The sequence below is a fragment of the Giraffa tippelskirchi genome, chromosome X (genome assembly GCF_054371585.1).
Source record: "Giraffa tippelskirchi isolate mGirTip1 chromosome X, T2T-mGirTip1v1.2.pri, whole genome shotgun sequence".
NCBI lineage: Eukaryota > Metazoa > Chordata > Mammalia > Artiodactyla > Giraffidae > Giraffa > Giraffa tippelskirchi.
In genome coordinates, this window is record NC_137289.1 from 95754422 (window position 1) to 95774796 (window position 20375).

Consider the following 20375-nt stretch of genomic DNA (forward strand, 5'->3'; position numbering starts at 1 on the left):
CACTCTGCGCAAGCGCAGAGGTGACCTCCTCCCTGTGCCAGGCGGGGGGGTGGGTAGGGTCGCGTGGCGCCCTCTGCGCCTGCGCCAGGGCACAAGGTGGGGCCGCGAGCGCCCGCACTCTGGGGTGCGCACAAGGGTAGGGGGCAACAGTCAGCTGTCACCCTGAGGTGGGTGGCAGCAGGATGGCAACGGCCTCTGGGTCTTCGGACTTGGCTGGCTCCGGAGCGCCCCCGCCTGGCGGGGGAGCCCAGGCGGCGGCAGCTGAGGAGGAGGAGCGAGAGGTGGTGCGGGTCCGAGTCAAGGTGAGGCTGGCGGCCCATCGTTCAGCCTGCCCACAGCTCCCGGGAGAGGGGAAGGTGGTGGCTGTCCTAGGATGGAGGGCGGGACTTGAGAATTGGGGTGTTACGTGAGGGGAGAGGCTTGAGAGCAGAATATTGGTGGCTTGGGTGGGGGCTGGGGGAAGGCTGGACCTGGGAATGCGGGGGCAGAGGGTGGGGCGTGGGGATTGCAAATAGAAGGGTAGGGCCCTCTGGAATGGATGGGAGGAGATTGTGGGTAGAGAGGAGGGGCTATAGGATTGGAGGAGGGGCCTTAATGGAGTGGAGCCCCGAGAAATGAGGGAGGTTGTTGCTGTCTGAAAAGGAGGCGCTGACATCAGTTTAACATTGTGTTGAGAGTGGACTTTTGTGCAAATCCCCACCCTTGATGAGCAGACATACTCGTCAGGAAGACAAACAGCTAAATAAAGGAAATGCTTTAGACACTGGTGAATGTCATGGGGAGATAATGAAAAAGATTCCGAACTAGGGAGTACTTTAGCCAAGGTCGTGCAGGGAAATACCCAGAAAGGTATATGAAGGAACAGAGACCCAAATAAAAAGGAGTCACCAGTGTGCATATCAGAGGGGAAGAGTCTTCTAGACTGAGGGAACAGCAAGGGCAAAAGTTGGGAGATGGGGATGAGCTTGGCATGTTCCCTTAGGTTTCCATATTGCTGGAGCCCAGAGAGTGAGGGGAAGAGTGGTAGGGGGTGGATAGGAGAGGTAAGAGAGAGGCAGATTGTGAAGGGCCTTTGGCATGTATTCTTGAGTAAGAAAGCTGTTGCAGTAGTTCCAGCAAGCAGTGATAGTAGCTCAGACTAGGGTGGTGACACTGGTGGTGATGAGAAGAGGTTAGATTCTCGAGAGAAGTAAACAGATCACTTCAGTGTAATAGAGCAAGCTCAAAGGTAGAGGTTTGGGTGTTCAAAGAAGAGAAGATGCTTAAGCTGTGAGTGAGCCAGTTAAAGAGTGGGAAGGACCTTCCAGACTGGGGGATCTCCACAAGCACACGCCTGGAGCCAGAATGTGTTCAGAGTAACTTCTGGGAGTTTGGTAGTACCAGAGTGTAAAGTTCAAGAAAGCTCCTGTTGGGAATCCTGGGGTTCCTTTTGAAGAGATTTAAGCAAGAGAGTGTTGTAGATAGACATGCTAGATTGGCTGCAGCGTGAGGACTGGTTTAATAAGGGCCAGGCTGGACATGTCTTTTTGCCTTTTCATACTGTTCATGAGGTTCTGAAGGCTCATTGGAAAAGACCCTGATGCTGGGGGAGATTGAGGGCAGGAGGAGAAGGGGGCATCTGAGGATGAGGTGGTTGGATGGCATCACGAACTCAATGGATGTGAGTTTGAGCAAACTCCGGGAGATAGTGAAGGACAGGGAAGCCCGGCGTGCCGCAGTCCATGGGGTCACAAAGAGTCAGACACAACTGAGCGACTGAACAACAAAAGATTGAACATGGTGATCCTGGCAACCATCCTTGAGGAGATGGAGGAGAAGGATTCGGTGCCTGGACCCAGTAGCCTCCTGGTGCAGTAGCCTCCTCACTGGACCACTGCTTTCTCCTTTGTCCCCCATGGACTGTTGATAGAGCAGCCAGAAGGGTCCTGTTAAATCCTGAACCAGACCACATGCCTCCTCTACTCAGAACCCTCCCAAGCCTCCCCTCCTCACTCAGAGCACAAACCACAGTTCTCTCCATGGCCCAGAACTCCCGCCTTGATCTGGCCACTGCCACATCTCTACCCTTACCTTCTGCCATATCATCCGTGTCAGTGTGGTGATGTGACCCCTGATGGCCTACCCCATGTCTTCTCTCTGCAGAAATGTGAGAGCTTCTTGCCACTTGAGTTTCGCTCTTTTGCTGTGGACCCCCAAATCACTTCGCTCGATGTGTTACAACACATCCTCATCCGAGCCTTTGACTTGAATGGGTGAGTAATGGGGTGCGAGGCAAAACCAGTGGGCCACCCACCTTGACAGCAGTTGTTTGGCATTTTTATTGTTGTTGTTTGGTAGGGAGGGTTGGTTGTTTTGTTATTATTAATATAAATAGTCCCACAATAAACAAATAGCCACATACATATCTTGGAATTTTTGGGGAAAATCTAGTCATAGGATAAATTCCTAGCAGTGATATTGCTGAATTAAAGGGTGTATACTTTTTTAAGTTTCAACAGATGCTTCCAAAATGTTCTCCAGGTAGGTGTTACCAATTTACCGTCTCAGCAGCAGCCCATAAAATTTCTGTGTTCCTTACACCCTCACAAACACTGGTTACTAAAAACATTAGAAAATTTGCCAACCTGATAGATGAAAAATAGTGTCTCCTGGGGGCAAATGTGATGGTTATTTTGGTATCATTGTTATTTTGGAGGAATATATGCACATGGTAACAAACTCAAAGGGTACAAAAATGATGGGTATTTGGGGGGGTTTCTGTGGTGACAGTCGTTCTGGCGATGGCTCAGCAGGTAAAGAATCCACCTGCAATGCAGGGGACACAGGAGATGAGGGTTTGATTCCTGGGTTGGAAAGATTCCCCTGGAGAAGGAAATGGCAACCCACTCCAGTATTCTTGCCTGGAAAATTCTATGGACAGAGGAGTCTGGCAGGCTACAGTCCATGGGGTCACAAAGAGTTGAACACAACCAAGTGACTAAACACGTTCATGATGACAGTAGTTATCACACAACATGCTTTGCATAGAGTTGCACTGGTGTATCTAAGGAACAAGTTCTTAGTTGTTATTTGACTTTTTTACATAAACATTTTCTGTTGTGAAAAATAACAACCGTACAGCTTGTTTTATTTTTTATGTACAAGCTGCTTTCTTCCCATTTCCATCCCTCAGCTACTCGGTTACTCTCCCTAGAGGAGACCCCAGTACCAGTTTTCAGTGTGTTTTCCAGCTACAAGCAGATGTGCGTCTGTTTCTGTGTTTGTGAAACAAACTTCCCAGGCTTCTTTTAGACATGGTCCCTGAGGCTTCCCAGGCACAGGGGCACTGAAAGCTGCCGTGTTTCCTCTGTCCAGGAAGAAGAACTTTGGTATCAGCTACCTGGGCCGAGATCGGCTGGGGCAGGAAGCTTACCTCTCACTCTTGTCTGACTGGGACCTCAGCACAGCCTTCGCCACTGCCTCCAAACCTTACCTGCACCTGCGTGTAGATGTCCGGCCCACTGAGGACAGTGAGTACCCGGTGCTCTGGGGGCACTGCCCTGGGATACCCCCCTTTCCCCCTAGGATGACTCCACTCCTCATAACACACTCCTTCACAGTGGGCTAAGGAGCAAGGAATCCTAGGTCCAAATCCTGGCTTGGCTACTGGCCCTCAATTTCTTTATCTATAAAGTAGAGATAATGGTATCTTAGGGCCATCATGAGGATTAAACAGGGAAATTCATGTAAAAATGCTTGAAAAGGTGCATGGCTGCATAGTGAACGCTCAAAAAGTATTAGCTCTAATGACAATAATTATCATATTTATTATAGCATATAGTCTAGTGATAGTTACAGAATACAGTATAATCATAGAGCTATAGTATTATATGTTTCAGTTATAATAATATTGTAAATATAATAATGCTGATTATAGTCGTGGTAATTGTATTTATTCATTCACTCATCCTGTACTCACTTTCATTGATTGGTTCCTTTGATCTCTCAGCCACTCTCAGTCTTCTCGTATTTGTTCCCCTAATTTTGCCTGTACTGGTCCCAGGGAGCCCACAGATAAATTAAGGCATGGTCCTGAAAATTTGATTATGAAGCATACATTAGATAATGATAGTGTCAGTGTTAAATTTCCAGGGTATGGTTACGGTATCATGGTTATTGAAGGAAAATATCCTTGTTCTTGGGAAGAACAAAAGTATTAAGGGGTAAGGTGTTATGATATCTGCAAATAACTTGGCAAAATAATAAATATATGTATTTATATGGAGAGAACGAGATGAAGCAAATGCGGCAAAAATGTGAACAGTTAGGGGAGTAGATGAAAGATGTATGGATGGTCAATGTATTCATCTTTTTAACTTTGTCATAGATTTGAAATTTTTTTTAAAGTAAAAAGTTGTGGAGTGGAAGACATGGTTTCCAGTCTCAGAAGTTCACAGTGCCTATTTGAGATGCCTGAAGAGGCATTTTATTGATGTCATAATAACATAAATAGCTAACATGTGTCGAACACTTGAGGCCATTCTACACACATAATGTTTATTCACTGGATTGTCAAAACAATCCTACAGAGTAGGGATGACCGTTATCCCCATGTTACAGATGAGGAAACCGAGGCTCGGAGAGGGGACAGGACCTGTCCGTGTCCGTGTCACAGAGACAGTCAATGGAGGAGCGTGATTTGAATGCAGGTGGTGGCTGAACTGGCTTCAAGAGTCCTTGCTCTTAAACATTCAACTATAAAATGTGGGGCTTATTTAAAAAAAGATTAGAGAAAAAGAATCAGAGAGAGAGAGAAACAAGAGTCAGAGGGAAAAACAGTGACTGAGACAGGCAGCAAGACAAATGGAAAAAGGCTGGTAGCCAGAGCCACAGGAACCTCTGCACAAGCAGCCCTGTGTGCTACTCTGTGTCAGTCACTTAGCTAATTCCCCAAGCCTCCATAGTAGCACTATTTCAGTAAAGAAATAAAATCTGCTCTGCTAATAAACATGTGAAGAAAACCCCAACTACAGACAAACTGAGAGGAATGCAAATTACACAGAGACAGACACCCAGTAGTTTGGCAAAAGGACATTTAAAAGTTACCTTTATAAATAGAATCCACTTTACAGTTATTTCCATTCTATTTCTACCATTGTCTTATTTCCAAAACTCCTGCAAATACACGAGTTTGTTTCCAAATTCCTGATTGTCTTACATTGATCTCTTTGTTAAATCCTAGGCCAGTTCCGTGTTGTTTTAATCACATAGTTTTATGATATAGGTTTTCCTTTTTAAAATTATTCCTGAATATTCTTGTGCACTTACTGTTCCTTTCATTTAATAGAATTAGTTTATCATTTCATTAAGATACTGATGGGAATTTGATTGGAGTTGTTTTTCTTTTTCCATACCACACAGTTTACAGGATGTTAGTTCCCTGACCAGGGATTGAACCCAGGCCTCAGCAGTGAAATCTCGGAGCCCTAACCACTGGACTGCCAGGGAATTCCCTAATGAAACTAATCTTTAATTATCCAGTAAATACATTCTCCATATTAAAAATAATGATGAAGTCTGTCTCTTGGAATCACTGTGCCTAATCTTGATCCCCTACCTTAGGCTTCACAGGTGGCACTGTGGTAAACAACCCGCCTGCCAATGCAGGAGACACAAGAGGCATGAGTTTGATCCCTGGGTCAGGAAGATCTCCTGGAGAAAGGCATGGAAACCCACTCCAGTATTCTTGCCTGGAGAATCCCATGGACAGAGGAGCCTGGTGGGCTATGGTCCATCGGGTCACAAAGACATGACTGAAGCGATTTAGCACACAATACAGACCTATCTTTTTGCCCTGCAGAACTACTTTGATCAGTTTGATGTGTAATCTTACAGGTCCTTTATTCACACACACATACACACACAAATTAATCCACATATAGAGAGGTGCAAGTATATTTGTATTTGTATATGTACACAAATGGTATGTGTTTAACATAAATCATACTATACATTAATAGGTAAGTGTCCAATTGATGGAACTGTTGTAAATATTATTAATGGGATTCTTGGGATTGTGTTCATGAATGTGAAAGCAACAGGCATGTTGTGACCACTTAGATGGCCCAGTCCCTCTTTCTGGGAAGAACTCAGATTCTGTCACCTCTTCAGTTGGAAGATTCCCAAGGCTAGACGAAATCAATCTGTGCGTTCATGATATGAATTCCCTTTCTGTCATATGTATTGCAGATATTTTTTTCCAAGCTTATCTTTTTGTTTTGTGGCCTTGTTTGTGGTGCTCTTTTGGTCCTATCAAAAACTAATGTTTGTATGCAGTCTTGTACATATATCTGTCTTTTTCTGTTTGATTTCTGAATTTCTCCTCTTTAGAACATCTTCCCCATCCACAAGCTTATACAAATATTCTTCTATTTTATACAAATATTCTCCTATATTTTCTTCTAACACACATATTATTTTCTCTTTTACATATAAATCTCTACTCAGTCAACATTGTGATTAGTGGACCTAGTTTTTTTTTTTTTATTTATTTTTATTTATTTGGCTTCATCAGGTCTTGGTTGCATCATAGAGGATCTTTCATTATGGTGCCCGGACTCAGTAGTTATGGCCCACAGGCTTAGTTGCCCTGTGACATGTGGAATCTTCCCAGACCAGAGTATATGTGCTTGGATTTATTTCTGGGCTTTCTATATTGAATTCTACCAAGACAAGCATTTCCTTCCTCCCACAATTTTTTGGGGGGGCTCTTCTTTTTCTTAACTATGCTTAAATGTGAATTCTTTCATATAAACGTTAAAATAATTTTACCCAGTTTCAGAAAAAAAAAAAACCTATTACATTTCTGATTGGCAGAATATATAATTTAGCATTTGGGAGATTTGACAATTTTATCATAAGGAGGTGTAGTACGTGTAGCACATATTGTGTAATACTGTAAGCAGGGCCTGAGACAGCGCCCTACAATGAAACTTGAATGTTTCTTCTGGGAAATGTGTGCATGTTCATACTTAGTGGGTTACGTAAAGACTAGATATAGTCTTGGATCAGTTCAGATCCAGTTTTGCCACTAGACGAGTTTGTGCTTGTGGAAATCCTTTGCCCATTTTATTAATGGTTTTTTTCTTTCTTTTTAGAAAATCAACATAGAATGTCTCTCTTTTTTGTCATGTTTCGGTCTTGAGCAGTGCTTTTTCTGACATTCACATAGCTGCTCTTGCTCTCTGTTTGTGTTTGTCAGGTATACCTTCAGATTTCTTCAATTTTTAACCTTTCTTTGTCACCTAGTTTTACTGTGTCTCTCACAAAAACGCCATAGCTGGATTTATGCTTTTTTAGACAATTGACAGTGAAATCTTTTGACCGCTTTTCCCCTCCAGTCTCCCCCACCCCCACCCACCCTAGCCCTTGAAACAGAAGCTTTGGAACACCTTACATTCTCATTCTCCTGGTCCCTAACCCTTAACTTCTGGGCTTTGCTTAGGCAGTAGTTTTTTTTTTTTTTTCTTTTTCAATTCCAGGCTGTCATTGTATTTTCTTTAGAGTTAGTCACTTATGTTTCAGGAATTCTAATGTAACAATATTACACTCCCAATGACAGTCTCTTTGTCATTTTATGTCTAACTGTATATATTAATATTAAAAACTTGTGGCTTGTCACCATGTACCTTCCCTTTTGCCTTCCTCCACCCACCTTGAGCCCTTGTAGTCATTCAGTAGTCATTTCTTAGAGAACTTCTTTGTTTCCCTCCAATAAGGTGCATGGGTTGTTGTTGTTCAGTTGCTCAGTCATGTCCGACTCTTTGTGACGCCATGGACTGCAGCATGCCAAGCTTCCCTGACCTTTACTATCTCCCAGAGTTTGCTCAAACTCAGTCCATTGAGTGAATGATGCGATCCAGCCATCTCATCCTCTGTCGCCCCCTTCTCCTCCTGCCCTCAGTCAGGCTCTTTTCAAGTGAGTCAGCTCTTCTCATCAGGTGGCCAAAGTATTAGAGCTTCAGCTTCAGTGTCAGTCCTTCCACTCAATATTCAGGGTTGATTTCCTTTAGGATTGACTGGTTTGATCTCCTTGTTGTCCGAGGGACTCGCAAATCTTCTCCAGCACCAGAGTTCAAAAGCAGCAATTCTTCAGCACTCAGCCTTCTTTATGGTCCAGCTCTCACATCTGTACATGACTACTGGGAAAACCATAGCTTTGATTATACAGCAGACCTTTGTCAACAAAGTGATGTCTCTGCTTTTTAATACACTGTCTAGGTTTATCATAACTTTTCTTCCAAGGAGCAAGCATCTTTTAATTTTGTGGCTGCAGTCACCATCTGTAGTGATTTTTGACCCCAAGAAAATAAAGTCTGTCACTGTTCCCATTGTTTCCCCATCTATTTGTCATGAAGTGCTGGGACCAGATGCCGTGATCTTAGTTTTTTGAATGTTGAATTTTAAGCTAGCTTTTTCACTCTCTTCTTTCACCTTCATCTAGAGGCTCTTTAATTCCTCTTTAGTGCATGGGTTTCATATATGCTAATAATCAGAAACTTCTTTCTTTGGTTGTGATGGATATGTACTGACGTGGCTGGATGGGGGCCCTTGGATTTAAGGCCTGTTATGTCAGTGCTCCGTGGATACTGAAAGTCACTATCTTGCTTTCCGAGTTGTGGAACAGAAGCCCATTGGCAGTCTGACCTTCTTCCAGTTGTAAGCAGCCTGTTCTTTATCTTTGGAAGCTGGCAAGAGTTTGTCTTCATTCTTAGAATGTGGGCATTTCGCTAGCAGGTTAATAAGAGTTGGGAGAGGCCCATGGTCTATGCTATTCATTGATTGATCCTATCTGAGACTTGCCAAGCCACTTCTTCATTTCAGGGACACTTTCCTTCATATCTTGGTAATTCTGTCTCTGCCTTACCTCTTTTATCCTCCTGCATTTTCTACTTTTTGCCTCTCAGGTCTCCTGGATTCGTCCTCCAGGTCTCTCTGCTTTCCTCTCATCATTAAGCTTTAGCTCTGTGCCTTGAAAAGGGTTTTTCTCTTTGGTCTTTCAGACCATTGGTATGACCTTCTTCATTTTACCTGTTGAGTAGTGTGATCTTCTTCATTTTAAGTGCTTTCATGTTTTAGAAAGACCATTCTGGCATCTGTTGGGAGAGAGTGGAGAAGAAGGGGCAAAGGGGTAGCAGGGACTGGTTGGATGAGAGGCGTGGTATGAGCTGAGAGAAGAAGTGGAATTGAAGTATGTTCTGCATGCAGAAGCCATGGGTCTTGGCAACAGGTAGGTCCTGGGAGTTGAGAGATGTCTGTCAGGTTTGGGGCTTAAGCAACTGAAGAGATAGAGACACTGTTCAGACTTGAGGAGCAGGTCATGTCTCGAATGGATCTCGGGCTCCCCCTTGTGGTTTGCAGTGCCCAGTGGGACTTCCAGGGAGAGGCAGTGACTTGTGGCCCAGGGTTTGCTTCCCTCTCAGTTCTGTGGGAGAAAGTACAGCGGACTTCATGGAAATGTTGCTTAGGGATGGCATTTGCCTGCAAATGACAGTGGCTTGAACAAATCCCAGTTGATTTGTTTCATATAATAGAGGTGGAAAGCCACTGGTCTTTGCTGTCGTCAGCTTAGCAGTTCTGTGGTGCCAGGGTGGACATCTCTTGAGTCTCTCAAACTTACTCAAGTGGCCATTGCTGCTTCAAGCCACATGACATTTGAGGTGGGCAAAAAGGATGCAAGGGGGAGTAAAGAAGAGAGAGAAGGGAGAGACCAAGGACCAGAGTTAGATAAAATTAAGCATAGCATTGTCTCTTCTGTGTAACATGCATGACGTACCTGCTCCACAGATACTTTTGCTAAAATTTACCTGGGCCCTGGAGTAAGGTGAATGAGATAAAGATCCCAGCCCTACCATGTCCTTGGCCACTTACTAATTTTTGTCATGGTCTGTAAAATGAGAATAATGGTAGTCTATACTGATTGTGGAAGGAGGACTAGTGGGAAGGTAAGATTCAGGGTTTGGGTTCTTGAGCTTTGGGCCTGACTTTGAAATTTCAATTCTTTCACCCACTCCCTATGGGATCTTAGGCAACTATTAATACTAATTCTGGCTGTGCCTGTTTCCTCTTAGAAAGATTGGTGATAATAATAGTGCTCAATTTAGAGAGTGCGTGTATGTATGTACTTAGTCACTTCAGTTGTGTCCATCTCTGCAATCCCATGGACTGTAGTCTACCTGGCTCCTCTGTTCGTGGAATTCTCCAGGAAGAATACTGGAGTGGGTTGCCATTTCCTTTTCCAGGGAATCTTCCCCACCCAGGGGTCCAACCCACTTTTCTTGCATCTCTTGCACTGGCAGGCGGATTTTTTTTTACCACTAGTGCCACCTGTATGAGTAGTAAATGAGTTAACATTTGCAAAGAGCTTACAACACTTCCTGTCACTCAGCCCTATGGAAGTGTTGTCTAATGTTCTTATTGTTTATATTGATGTTAAGCCCTGGCACATAGTGCTCTCAATAAATATTGCTTTATATTGTTAAAATATTACTATTAGAGTCTACAAGACATTCTGTGAGACAGTTTCCACCAGAAGATTATTCATGGTTTTATTTTTTGTGTGATTAGGATGACATAGGAAGGGAGAGTGGAGTGGCTCATTGCTTTGTGGGTGGCTGGGCTTTAGAGGGAGAGGAACCTGGTCCTGAGCTCTGGGGTTCTCATACCATGTCATTCTGTGTGCCCAGGCCCGCTGCTGGAAGACTGGGACATAATCAGCCCCAAGGATGTCATTGGCTCCGATGTGCTACTGGCTGAGAAGCGGTCATCACTGACGACAGCTGCCCTGCCCTTCACACAGTCCATCATCTCTCAGGTGCTTTCAGGGAGCCCCAGGGCCCAGCTGTTATTGGAGGGCAGTGCCTCCCTGGCACCCCCAATTCCGAGCCTGATGGTTGGCACCTGCCCCCGGCCTGCCCAGCTGAACGGTGGTCTTCCCCAACCCCTCCTTCTTTCATAGGTGGGCCGCACCTTGTCTAAGGTCCAGCAGGTGCTGAGCTGGTCATATGGAGAAGATGTCAAGCCCTTCAAGCCACCCCTGAGCGATGCGGAGTTTCATACGTACCTGAACCATGAGGGCCAGCTCTCCCGCCCCGAGGAATTGCGCCTGCGGATCTATCATGGTGGTGTTGAGCCCTCCCTGCGAAAGGTGAGCCTTCTCCATCACTCATTAGGTCCAGCACTCCCGCACACATGAATAGCTCGAGAGATGCATGCTCTGGGCCACACTCTCAGGGGATGGTATAGAAGTGTTCCAGCGCATGCAGCGGTAGGAAGGCAGGCTTTTCCAAAGGAGAGCAGAGGCCCAGGGTGGCTGGGTGGTGATAGGTGCACACAAGGGCGTGGCAGCTCATCTGTAGACCCGCCACCTCATCCCTTTCATCCCTGGCCAGGTGGTGTGGCGGTATCTGCTGAATGTATACCCAGACGGGCTGACAGGCCGAGAGCGGATGGACTACATGAAACGCAAGAGCCGGGAGTATGAGCAGCTCAAGAGCGAGTGGGCCCAGCGAGCAAGCCCCGAGGACCTGGAGTTCATCCGCAGCACAGTCCTCAAGGATGTGCTGCGCACTGACCGGGCCCACCCCTATTACGCAGGGCCCGAGGATGGCCCACACTTGCGGGCTCTGCACGACCTGCTCACCACCTACGCCGTTACCCACCCGCAGGTGTCCTACTGCCAGGGCATGAGCGACCTGGCCTCGCCCATCCTCGCTGTCATGGACCACGAGGGCCACGCCTTCGTCTGCTTTTGTGGCATCATGAAGCGCCTGGCTGCGAACTTCCACCCTGATGGTCGTGCCATGGCCACCAAGTTTGCTCACCTCAAGCTGCTGCTGCGACACGCAGACCCTGATTTCTACCAGTACCTGCAGGAAGCTGGTGCTGATGACCTCTTTTTCTGTTACCGCTGGCTGCTGCTTGAGCTCAAGCGTGAGTTTGCCTTTGACGACGCTCTGCGCATGCTGGAGGTCACCTGGAGCTCACTGCCCCCTGACCCTCCTGAGCACGAGGTAGAGCTCGTGGGCCCACCCAGCCTAGTGGTGGACATGGGCTTCGGGGGCCACCGGGGACGACCCATGCGGCAGAGACACATGCTGAGGCCCGCTGGTGGAGGAGGTGGTACCTTTGAAGATGCTGTTGACCACTTGACCACCAGCAGCCAGGGACCTGGTGGCGGGGGGCGTCTTCTGAGGCAAGCCAGTCTGGATGACCTCCGGCAACTCAGGGATAGAACGGGCCCCAGGAGGGACCCCCTGATCCAGCTGCCCTACCCAGCTGCCCTCATCGGTTCCAAGTCTCTCTCTGAGCCCTTGCTGAACTCCTCAGACCCACTGCTTTCCCCCTCTTCCCACCCTGATTCCCCATCCTCTTCGTCTCCGCCATCCACCCAGGATGCCTCTCCTGCTGGTGACGTGGCTGCTGGATCCCCCTTGATGCCAGAGGTGGGCTCCCCACAAGACCCTGGGAAGTCCTTGCCACCCCCACCCCCACTGGGCCTGCCCCCACCCCAGGAGTTTGGCCGAGGGAACCCATTCATGCTCTTCCTGTGCCTCGCCATCCTGCTGGAGCACCGTGACCACATCATGCGCAATGGGCTGGATTACAACGAGCTGGCCATGCACTTTGACCGCCTTGTGCGAAAACACCACCTGGGCCGCGTCCTACGCCGGGCCAAAGCTCTCTTCGCTGATTACCTGCAGTCAGAGATGTGGGACTCAGAGGAGGGAGCCGAGGCCACAGCCCCATCTTAATCAGACTCCCTTCAGCCCTCCATCAGCCCCATCAGGTCTCCATTCTTTGCCAAGAGGGCCTACACATGAGACCCCACATCCCTGCCTGCCAGCCCTAGACCTGTGAGAGCATAGTGCCCTCTCTCCCCAGGTCCGAGAGTATGGGGCTTTTGTTTGACACTGCCCCATGAAGGCCACGGCCTCCGCTCTCTGTTTTTCTTGTTTTGTTTTTAACAACTGTACTTTGCACACATGAAAGTCACTGTGGTCTGTGTATTTCTCTGCCTTCTCCCTGGTTTTTGTTGTAAATGGAATCCCCAGGGCCTCTTTACCTGCTGGAGCTGAAACACCGCCCATTTCAAGTGTAGGGTGGCTCCCACTTCCCTGGTGACAGGAGAATGGATACTGATAAATCAATTCTAGAAGGTGAGCCCAGGTCAAACACCACTTGAGGAGGCCTGAAGCTATTTTATGGTACATCTGTCTGCCTGTGAGGGTCTGGATGATGTCTGTAAATGTATGTTTTTAGGACAGTCCCCTGAATGAGGGATGGGAGAGAGAGTTCCTGATTCAGAAAGGGCAAGATTCGTTACAAAGACTGGAAAGTGTGCACGACTTAGAAACATTGGATGAGCTACCTCTAGCATTCCACATGTCACCATTTCTAAGATCCAGACCCTTCCCTGTAAGTCTTACGCATGAATGCTAGTGGTTCTGGGCAGGGGTGTAAGGTTCCTATTCTTGTCACATGCTTTGGGGGCAACCTAAGGCTTCTAAGCACTGGGTCTCCAGCTCATGGATACCTGTCTTAACCATTTTAGCAATGGAAACCATATATTTGTCTTCTCTATCCCATTACTGTGGACAAAAATATCAAGCTCTAATAAAGCTAAGGCCCTAAAAGAAGTCACCTACATATGTGGAGGATAGTAATCCAAAAAAGGGCCTTTTTTCCCCACTTACGTTCTCAGAAGGCTGAGTGCCGTCCCTCCACAGAGGACATGGCAGGTGGTGAGTGAAATAACTGGGGTCCTTCAAGTTGTAGCCTCACTGTGTGCCAGGTTCTGGCCAGAAGTTGCTATGTTAGGCAATGCAGGCAGGTGGGCATCAGGGCAACCACCCTCTCATCTGTCTCTCCCAACAATGCCATGTAAAGCTGGGGATAATTTAAAAGGCTCCTCTCACACCCCCAGTATTGGAGGGTAAGCTAACCACCATTCTCAGATGAGAGCTCAGTCACTGGAGGCGCAGGGTCAAGACCATTCTGTGCCTAGGGTCTCCAAGACTGTAGGCCTAACAAGTGAAAATAAGGGTCTCAGGCACCCAGGCCCCAGGGGCCAGCCAAGATATGGAGGAATCTGGTCTTTGTCAGTAACCAACTGACACCCTCTGGATGTATTCCCTGATCAATGAGCTTAACTATTTGAAAGGTCAACCAAGTCAATTCTGTATATGGCAGCTTGGGACCTCTGAAGACCAGAGGAGTCCTTTCTGTGAACATGAGGCTCAGATATCCTAAAGGACAGAAATCTCTATTAGTTTCCAAAGTTATTTGGGACTCCTGATTCCTGCCAAGGTGGCAGATAGCGCAAGCCACTGATCCCCTTGCCCAGAAACTTCTCTGGAGAAACTACAGAGGGAAATATGAGTTCTAGAAACTGCATCACAGTGATGAAGACCCATGGAGAGTTGGAAGGTGGTCGTTAACTGGCCTGAGTTTTGAGTGGTGGATGGCTGGAGGCAGCAAATACAGAAGAGGTTGGAGATTTTAAGTTCTGGCTATTACCTCTCCCCCATGTTGCCTTGTCTGCCCCCTCACTGCAGAAATCATCCAAACCACTGGTCCAGGTGTCTGGGGGGAGGGCTAGTATCAGGGTGTCAAGAACCCTGCTGAGGAGAGGAAATGAGCAGCCAGAGGAGTGATTACTCCTCCATTGTCCCCCTCCAGACACAAAGGCTGGTGGTACCACTTGGGAAATGACCCCCCTCTTAGGGTTTAAAAATGAAACTCTACCAGCAGAATTACTGGGTAATGTGATCATAGATGCAAGTGAGACCTCTGCTTGCATGGTGCTGGGACTGTCCATCATCTGACCCATCTCCCTGTACATCCATTTATCCCTTGGACTCCAGGTGATTAACCAGAGTCAAGTTTGGCTTTCAGCATTCCCTCAATACAGTTACCAGCCAGAACAGCTGCCATGTCAGGGTAATGTATACATCAGAACAATATAACTACCTCCAGTGAAAAATAAACTGGATGTACTAGTTATCTATGGGCTTCCAGGTGGCACATGGTAAAGAATCTGCCTGCCAATGCAGGAGACGAGGGTTTGATTCCTGGGTAAGGAAGACCCCCGGAGAAGGAAATGGCAACCCAGTCCAGTATTCTTGCCTGGAAAATTCTATGGGTAGGAGAGCCTAGTGGGCTATAGTCCATAGGGTCACAGAGTCGAATGTGACTGAGCACACACGCACATTAGTTACCTATTGCTGTATAACAAATCACTGCCAAACTTAGCTTAAAACAACAAATATTTATTTTCTCAGTTTCCAAGGGTCAGGAATCTGGGAACAGCTCACCCATGTAGTTTTGGCTCAGGGTCTCTTCTCAGGTTTCAGTCACGTTCAGCCAGGATTGCAGTTAGCTGAAGGGATGACTTGGCTGAAGGACCCACTTCTAATATGGCCCACACAGAGCTGTTAGTAGGAGGCTTCCCCACATAAGCCTCTCCAATCAGGCTTCTCAGGACACGTGGTCCCAGCAGACAGGCAAGAGATTGTGACCATGACAGAACTGCAATGTCTATTATAACTTAAGCTCTGAAATGGCATACGACTTGTATTGTATTTTCTTGGTCACATAGGCCAACCCTAGTACAACATGGAGGGGAACCACACAGGATGTGAGTACCAGGAGGCAGAGACCACTGGGGGCTATGTCAGAGACTGGCTACCACATGGGGTGATATACAGTATCTGAAGCAGAAGTACTGGGACAGACAGATGAAGACTATTTTAAATAACTAAAATAAGAAAAAATAGAAAACAGGAACAAGAAATATAAAAAGGACTCAAAGTATTAGGTATGAGTATGATAGAAAAATACTATAAATGGAGAAGATGAAATGAGCTATCAGAAGTTTTAACATAACAGTACAAAAAATATTTAGAACACAGAGACCCTTAATGGATTTTTTAAAAGGTTCAACAGTATACACACACAAAGTTTAGGGATGTTGATGAGAATAAAAGTATAAAGAAAAAATAAAGTAGAATAATAAAAGCCCAAAGAAAGCTGGGATAGACATCCTAAAGCTAACAAAATTTCAGATCATTAAAGACAAGGATATATACTCGTTGACAAAGAATATATGCCTAACATAAACACATATTCTCATAAGGAGACCTGAACAATACATTTTTAAGCTTGACATATAATTTCACGTATATGACACACATTCTTATATAACCCTTCACTTAACAAATGGAGAAGACTCCTTCTATGCTTACAATTAATTACAAAAATGGACCCTGTGAGGGCACAATGAAAGCCTCAATGAGCAATATTAACCATGTTCTCTGAACACAATGCAATAAAATTAGCAGTGTACCAAGGTGCTTCAGTCATGTCCGACTGTGCAACCCTATGGACCAAAGCCTGCCAGGCTCCTCTTTCCATAGGATTCTCCCAGCAAGAATACTGGAATGGGTTGCCGCTGTGTGCTGCAACTTGTGTGATCTTAGTTCCCCAACCAGGGATCGAACCTGGGCCCCATGAATGGAAGCGTAGAGTCTTAACCAATGGACTGCCAGGGAATTCCCACATATGGATCTTAAAAATATAATGCTGGTTGAAAAAGAAAGTTTTAAAAAATAACACTACATGTCAATGTATGGCAAAACAAATTCAATATTGTAAAGTTAAAAAATAGAAAATAAACTAATTAAAAAAATAAAAATAAAAAATAACACTACCATTTACTTTAATTAAAAATATACACAAAATACCAATTTTATATGAAATCACACCAAGAGATACACATAAAACTCAATAACATAGTTAACTGTGGGAAGGAAAGAATGATAGTCGGGTACAGGAATAAAAGAATAAGTAAAACAAGAGACTGCATAGAACAACTATGATGATGTGTCACAAACTGTAGAATGTGATCAGAGCTCAGACACTTTGAGAGGTGAATAAGTACCTCTCTTTTTGCATGGAGGCTCAGATTCTCAGAGGGCTAAAACTAGTACATAGAGTCCCTCGCCGGCCGGTCAGGGCAGCGGAGGAGGGTGGTTGGCAGCGGCCGGAGGCTTCGCTATGGGAAGTTGTTCCTTCGTTCTCTCGCGCCCAGCCCTCCTCCCTGGTTCTCCGCAGCCGCTGTCGGAGGAGAGCACGGGGAGGTGCGGGTTGCAGCAGCAGCTGCTTCTCCCCGCCCGGACAGCCGCGCAGTTGGGCAGGTGCTAAGCGCCCCCGGAGCCTCGTTCGCCGCCTCCCTCCTGTGTCCGGCCGTCCGGCTGCCGCAGTGCACATGGGGTGTTGGAGGTAGATGGGCTCCCGGCTCGGGAGGCGGCGGTGGATGCGGCGCTGGGCAGTAGCAGCCGCCAATTCAAGCTGCTGGGGGGCCACGCGCCCCGGGCGCCCTGCGAGCCCTGGGCTCAGCCATGGGGACCTTCACGAGCAGCAGCATCGCCCCGGCCTCCTGCAGCCGCATCGCCGGAGCCACGATGATCGCGGGCTCCCTTCTCCTGCTTGGATTCCTCAGTACCACCAGGGCTCAACCAGAGCAGAAGGCACCAAGTCTCATTGGCAAATACCACCACGTCGACCGCATCAGCGGCCAGGTGCTCACTTGTGACAAGTGTCCAGCAGGAACCTACGTGTCCGAGCACTGTACCAACACAAGCCTGCGTGTCTGCAGCAGCTGCCCCACGGGGACCTTTACCAGACACGAGAATGGCATCGAGAAATGCCACGCGTGTAGTCAGCCGTGCCCCTGGCTGATGATCGAGAAATTACCCTGTACTGCCTTGACTGACCGAGAATGCACTTGCCCACCTGGCATGTTCCAGTCGAATGGTACCTGCACCCCCCACACGGTGTGCCCTGTGGGTTGGGGGGTGCGGAAGAAGGGGACAGAAATGGAGGACGTGCGGTGTAAGCAGTGTGCTCGGGGGACCTTCTCCGATGTGCCTTCCAGTGTGATGAGATGCAAAGCATACACAGACTGTCTGAGTCAGAACATGGTGATGATCAAGCTGGGGACCAAGGAGGCAGACAACGTCTGCGGCCCGCTCCCGTCCTCCTCCAGCACCGCCCCACCCTCCCCTGGCACAACCAGCCTTTCACGCCCTGAGCACACGGAACCGCACGATGTCCCTTCCTCCACTCTCATTCCCAAAGGCATCAACTCAACAGAATCCAACTCTTCTGCCTCTGTTAGACCAAATGTGCCAAGTGGCATCCAGGAATGGACAGTCCCTGGCAACACAAGCTCAGCGAGCGGGGAGGAGGGCATGAACAAGACCCTCCCCAACCTCCAGGTAGTGAACCACCAGCAAGGGCCCCACCACAGACACATCCTGAAGCTGCTGCCGTCCATGGAGGCCACTGGTGGCGAGAAGTCAAGCACGCCCATCAAAGGCCTCAAGAGGGGCCACCCCAGGCAGAACCCACACAAGCATTTCGACATCAACGAGCATCTTCCGTGGATGATTGTGCTTTTCCTGCTGCTGGTGCTGGTGGTGATAGTGGTGTGCAGTATCCGGAAAAGCTCGAGGACTCTCAAGAAGGGGCCCCGGCAGGATCCCAGCGCCACTGTGGAAAAAGCAGGGCTCAAGAAATCCATGGCCCCCACCCAGAACCGGGAGAAGTGGATCTACTACTGCAATGGCCACGGTATAGACATCCTGAAGCTGGTAGCAGCCCAAGTGGGAAGCCAGTGGAAGGATATCTATCAGTTTTTGTGCAATGCCAGCGAGAGGGAGGTGGCCGCTTTCTCCAACGGGTACACGGCGGACCACGAGCGTGCCTACGCAGCGCTGCAGCACTGGACCATCCGGGGCCCCGAGGCCAGCCTGGCCCAGTTAATTAGCACCCTGCGCCAGCACAGGCGCAACGATGTGGTGGAGAAGATCCGTGGCCTCATGGAGGATACGGCCCAGCTGGACACTGACAAGCTGGCTCTCCCCATGAGCCCCAGCCCACTCAGCCCCAGCCCGATCCCCAGCCCCAACACGAAACTTGAGAATTCCACGCTCCTGACTGTGGAACCTTCCCCTCTGGACAAGAACAAGGGCTTCTTCGTGGATGAGTCTGAGCCCCTCCTTCGCTGTGACTCCACTTCCAGCGGGTCCTCTGCGCTGAGCAGGAACGGCTCCTTTATAACCAAAGAAAAGGACACAGTGCTGCGACAGGTGCGCCTGGACCCCTGCGACTTGCAGCCTATTTTTGATGACATGCTCCACATCCTGAACCCCGAGGAGCTGCGGGTGATTGAAGAAATTCCTCAGGCCGAGGACAAGCTGGATCGGCTGTTTGAGATCATTGGAGTCAAGAGCCAGGAAGCCAGCCAGACCCTCCTGGACTCTGTTTATAGTCATCTTCCTGACCTGTTGTAGAACACGAGGAACACTGCACTCTGGAAATTACTCAATTTAATGGCAGGGTGGTGTTTTTTTTGTTGTTGTTGTTGTTTTTAATTTTTTTTTTTTGGTGTGTGTGCGCATGCGTGTGTGTTTAACGGAGTATATGGCCAGTGTTTTGAGTTCTTTCTTTTTAAAAACCCATCTGGGAAATTAGCATATAAGCTTTTTCGACTGTTTCAGAATATCCACCACTGAAGTTTTTTTTTAGGTTCCCTGTCTTCTCTGTTTTGCTTTTATATGTATTCTCAAAATTGTTCTGTGCACTTTAAATTCACTTAATGAACCACAAATGCAGTGTGGCTTTTCTCACACACTGGATCGTGAGGCTCTTAACTTCTTAAAAGTGTCATGGCATCTTATGAATGCTATAAGCCGTCTTCGTGTCTCAAAATCCACTTCTGCTTTTATTATTACTATTTTATTATTCGTCATTTATGGATTTTCTTAACGGTTTGAGAAACTTAAGACCCCGTTGAGTTACTGTAATGCAATTAGAGTTTGAGTTATCTTTTTAATAGGCCTTTTTGGATAGTTCATATTCATGGCTGAAACTTGACCACACTGTTGCTGATTGTATGGTTTTTCACCTGGACACCGTATTGAATGCTTAATTACTTGTGCTCCCCTTACGCTAATCTGCTCTGGGCTGGAGACATGAAGTCCTCACAAGCCATCATGACTTTGCTATTCGAGTGGCTTGACAACCAGGCCACCAAAGAACTTGAACTTCATCTTTTAGGGATTGAGCTCTTCTGGAACCTATTGCTGCACTTTGGAAAGTCACAATTGAAGTGCCGGTGACAACTGGCACCTTTTCCAAAGGGAATTTGCCCAGCTTTGCTTGACAAGATGTCTTGTTTTTTATACACACGTAGTCAGTAGGTCCGGTCTGCCCTCAAGGCCTTGGTCTTGGTGGGTTTCTTTCATTCAATCACTTTAATTAAAAATGGCTGC

At 47.3% G+C, this 20375-nt stretch overlaps 1 protein-coding gene and 1 pseudogene across 6 annotated transcripts; both read left to right on the plus strand.

Moving 5' to 3' along the window:
- Window positions 1–86: 86 nt before the first annotated feature.
- TBC1D25 (TBC1 domain family member 25) lies at window positions 87–13028 on the plus strand. 5 transcript variants are annotated; one of them, XM_081566841.1, is made up of 6 exons: window positions 87–314; window positions 2143–2252; window positions 3355–3509; window positions 10725–10852; window positions 10997–11185; window positions 11430–13028. In XM_081566841.1, the coding sequence occupies exons 1-6, from the start codon at window positions 183–185 to the stop codon at window positions 12789–12791; spliced, it is 2076 nt and encodes a 691-aa protein (XP_081422967.1). In that variant the 5' UTR covers window positions 87–182; the 3' UTR covers window positions 12792–13028. The 5 variants fall into 5 exon arrangements, with proteins under 5 accessions (XP_081422967.1, XP_081422965.1, XP_081422966.1 ...); XM_081566839.1 differs by having other exon boundaries at window positions 87–302; window positions 2095–2252; XM_081566840.1 differs by having other exon boundaries at window positions 87–302.
- A 4008-nt stretch (window positions 13029–17036) lies between these two features.
- LOC145535912 (tumor necrosis factor receptor superfamily member 21 pseudogene) lies at window positions 17037–19451 on the plus strand (annotated as a pseudogene). Its single transcript, XR_014075532.1, has one exon. The product of XR_014075532.1 is annotated as a tumor necrosis factor receptor superfamily member 21 pseudogene (transcript).
- Window positions 19452–20375: the final 924 nt, after the last annotated feature.

Coding starts and splice junctions, on each gene's coding strand:
- TBC1D25 (XM_081566839.1), top strand. CDS start 183: ATGGCAACGGCCTCTGGGTCTTCGGACTTGGCTGGCTCCGGAGCGCCC. Junction 2,253..3,354: donor CGAGCCTTTGACTTGAATGG/GTGAGTAATGGG, acceptor TCCTCTGTCCAG/GAAGAAGAACTTTGGTATCA. Junction 11,186..11,429: donor TTGAGCCCTCCCTGCGAAAG/GTGAGCCTTCTC, acceptor ATCCCTGGCCAG/GTGGTGTGGCGGTATCTGCT.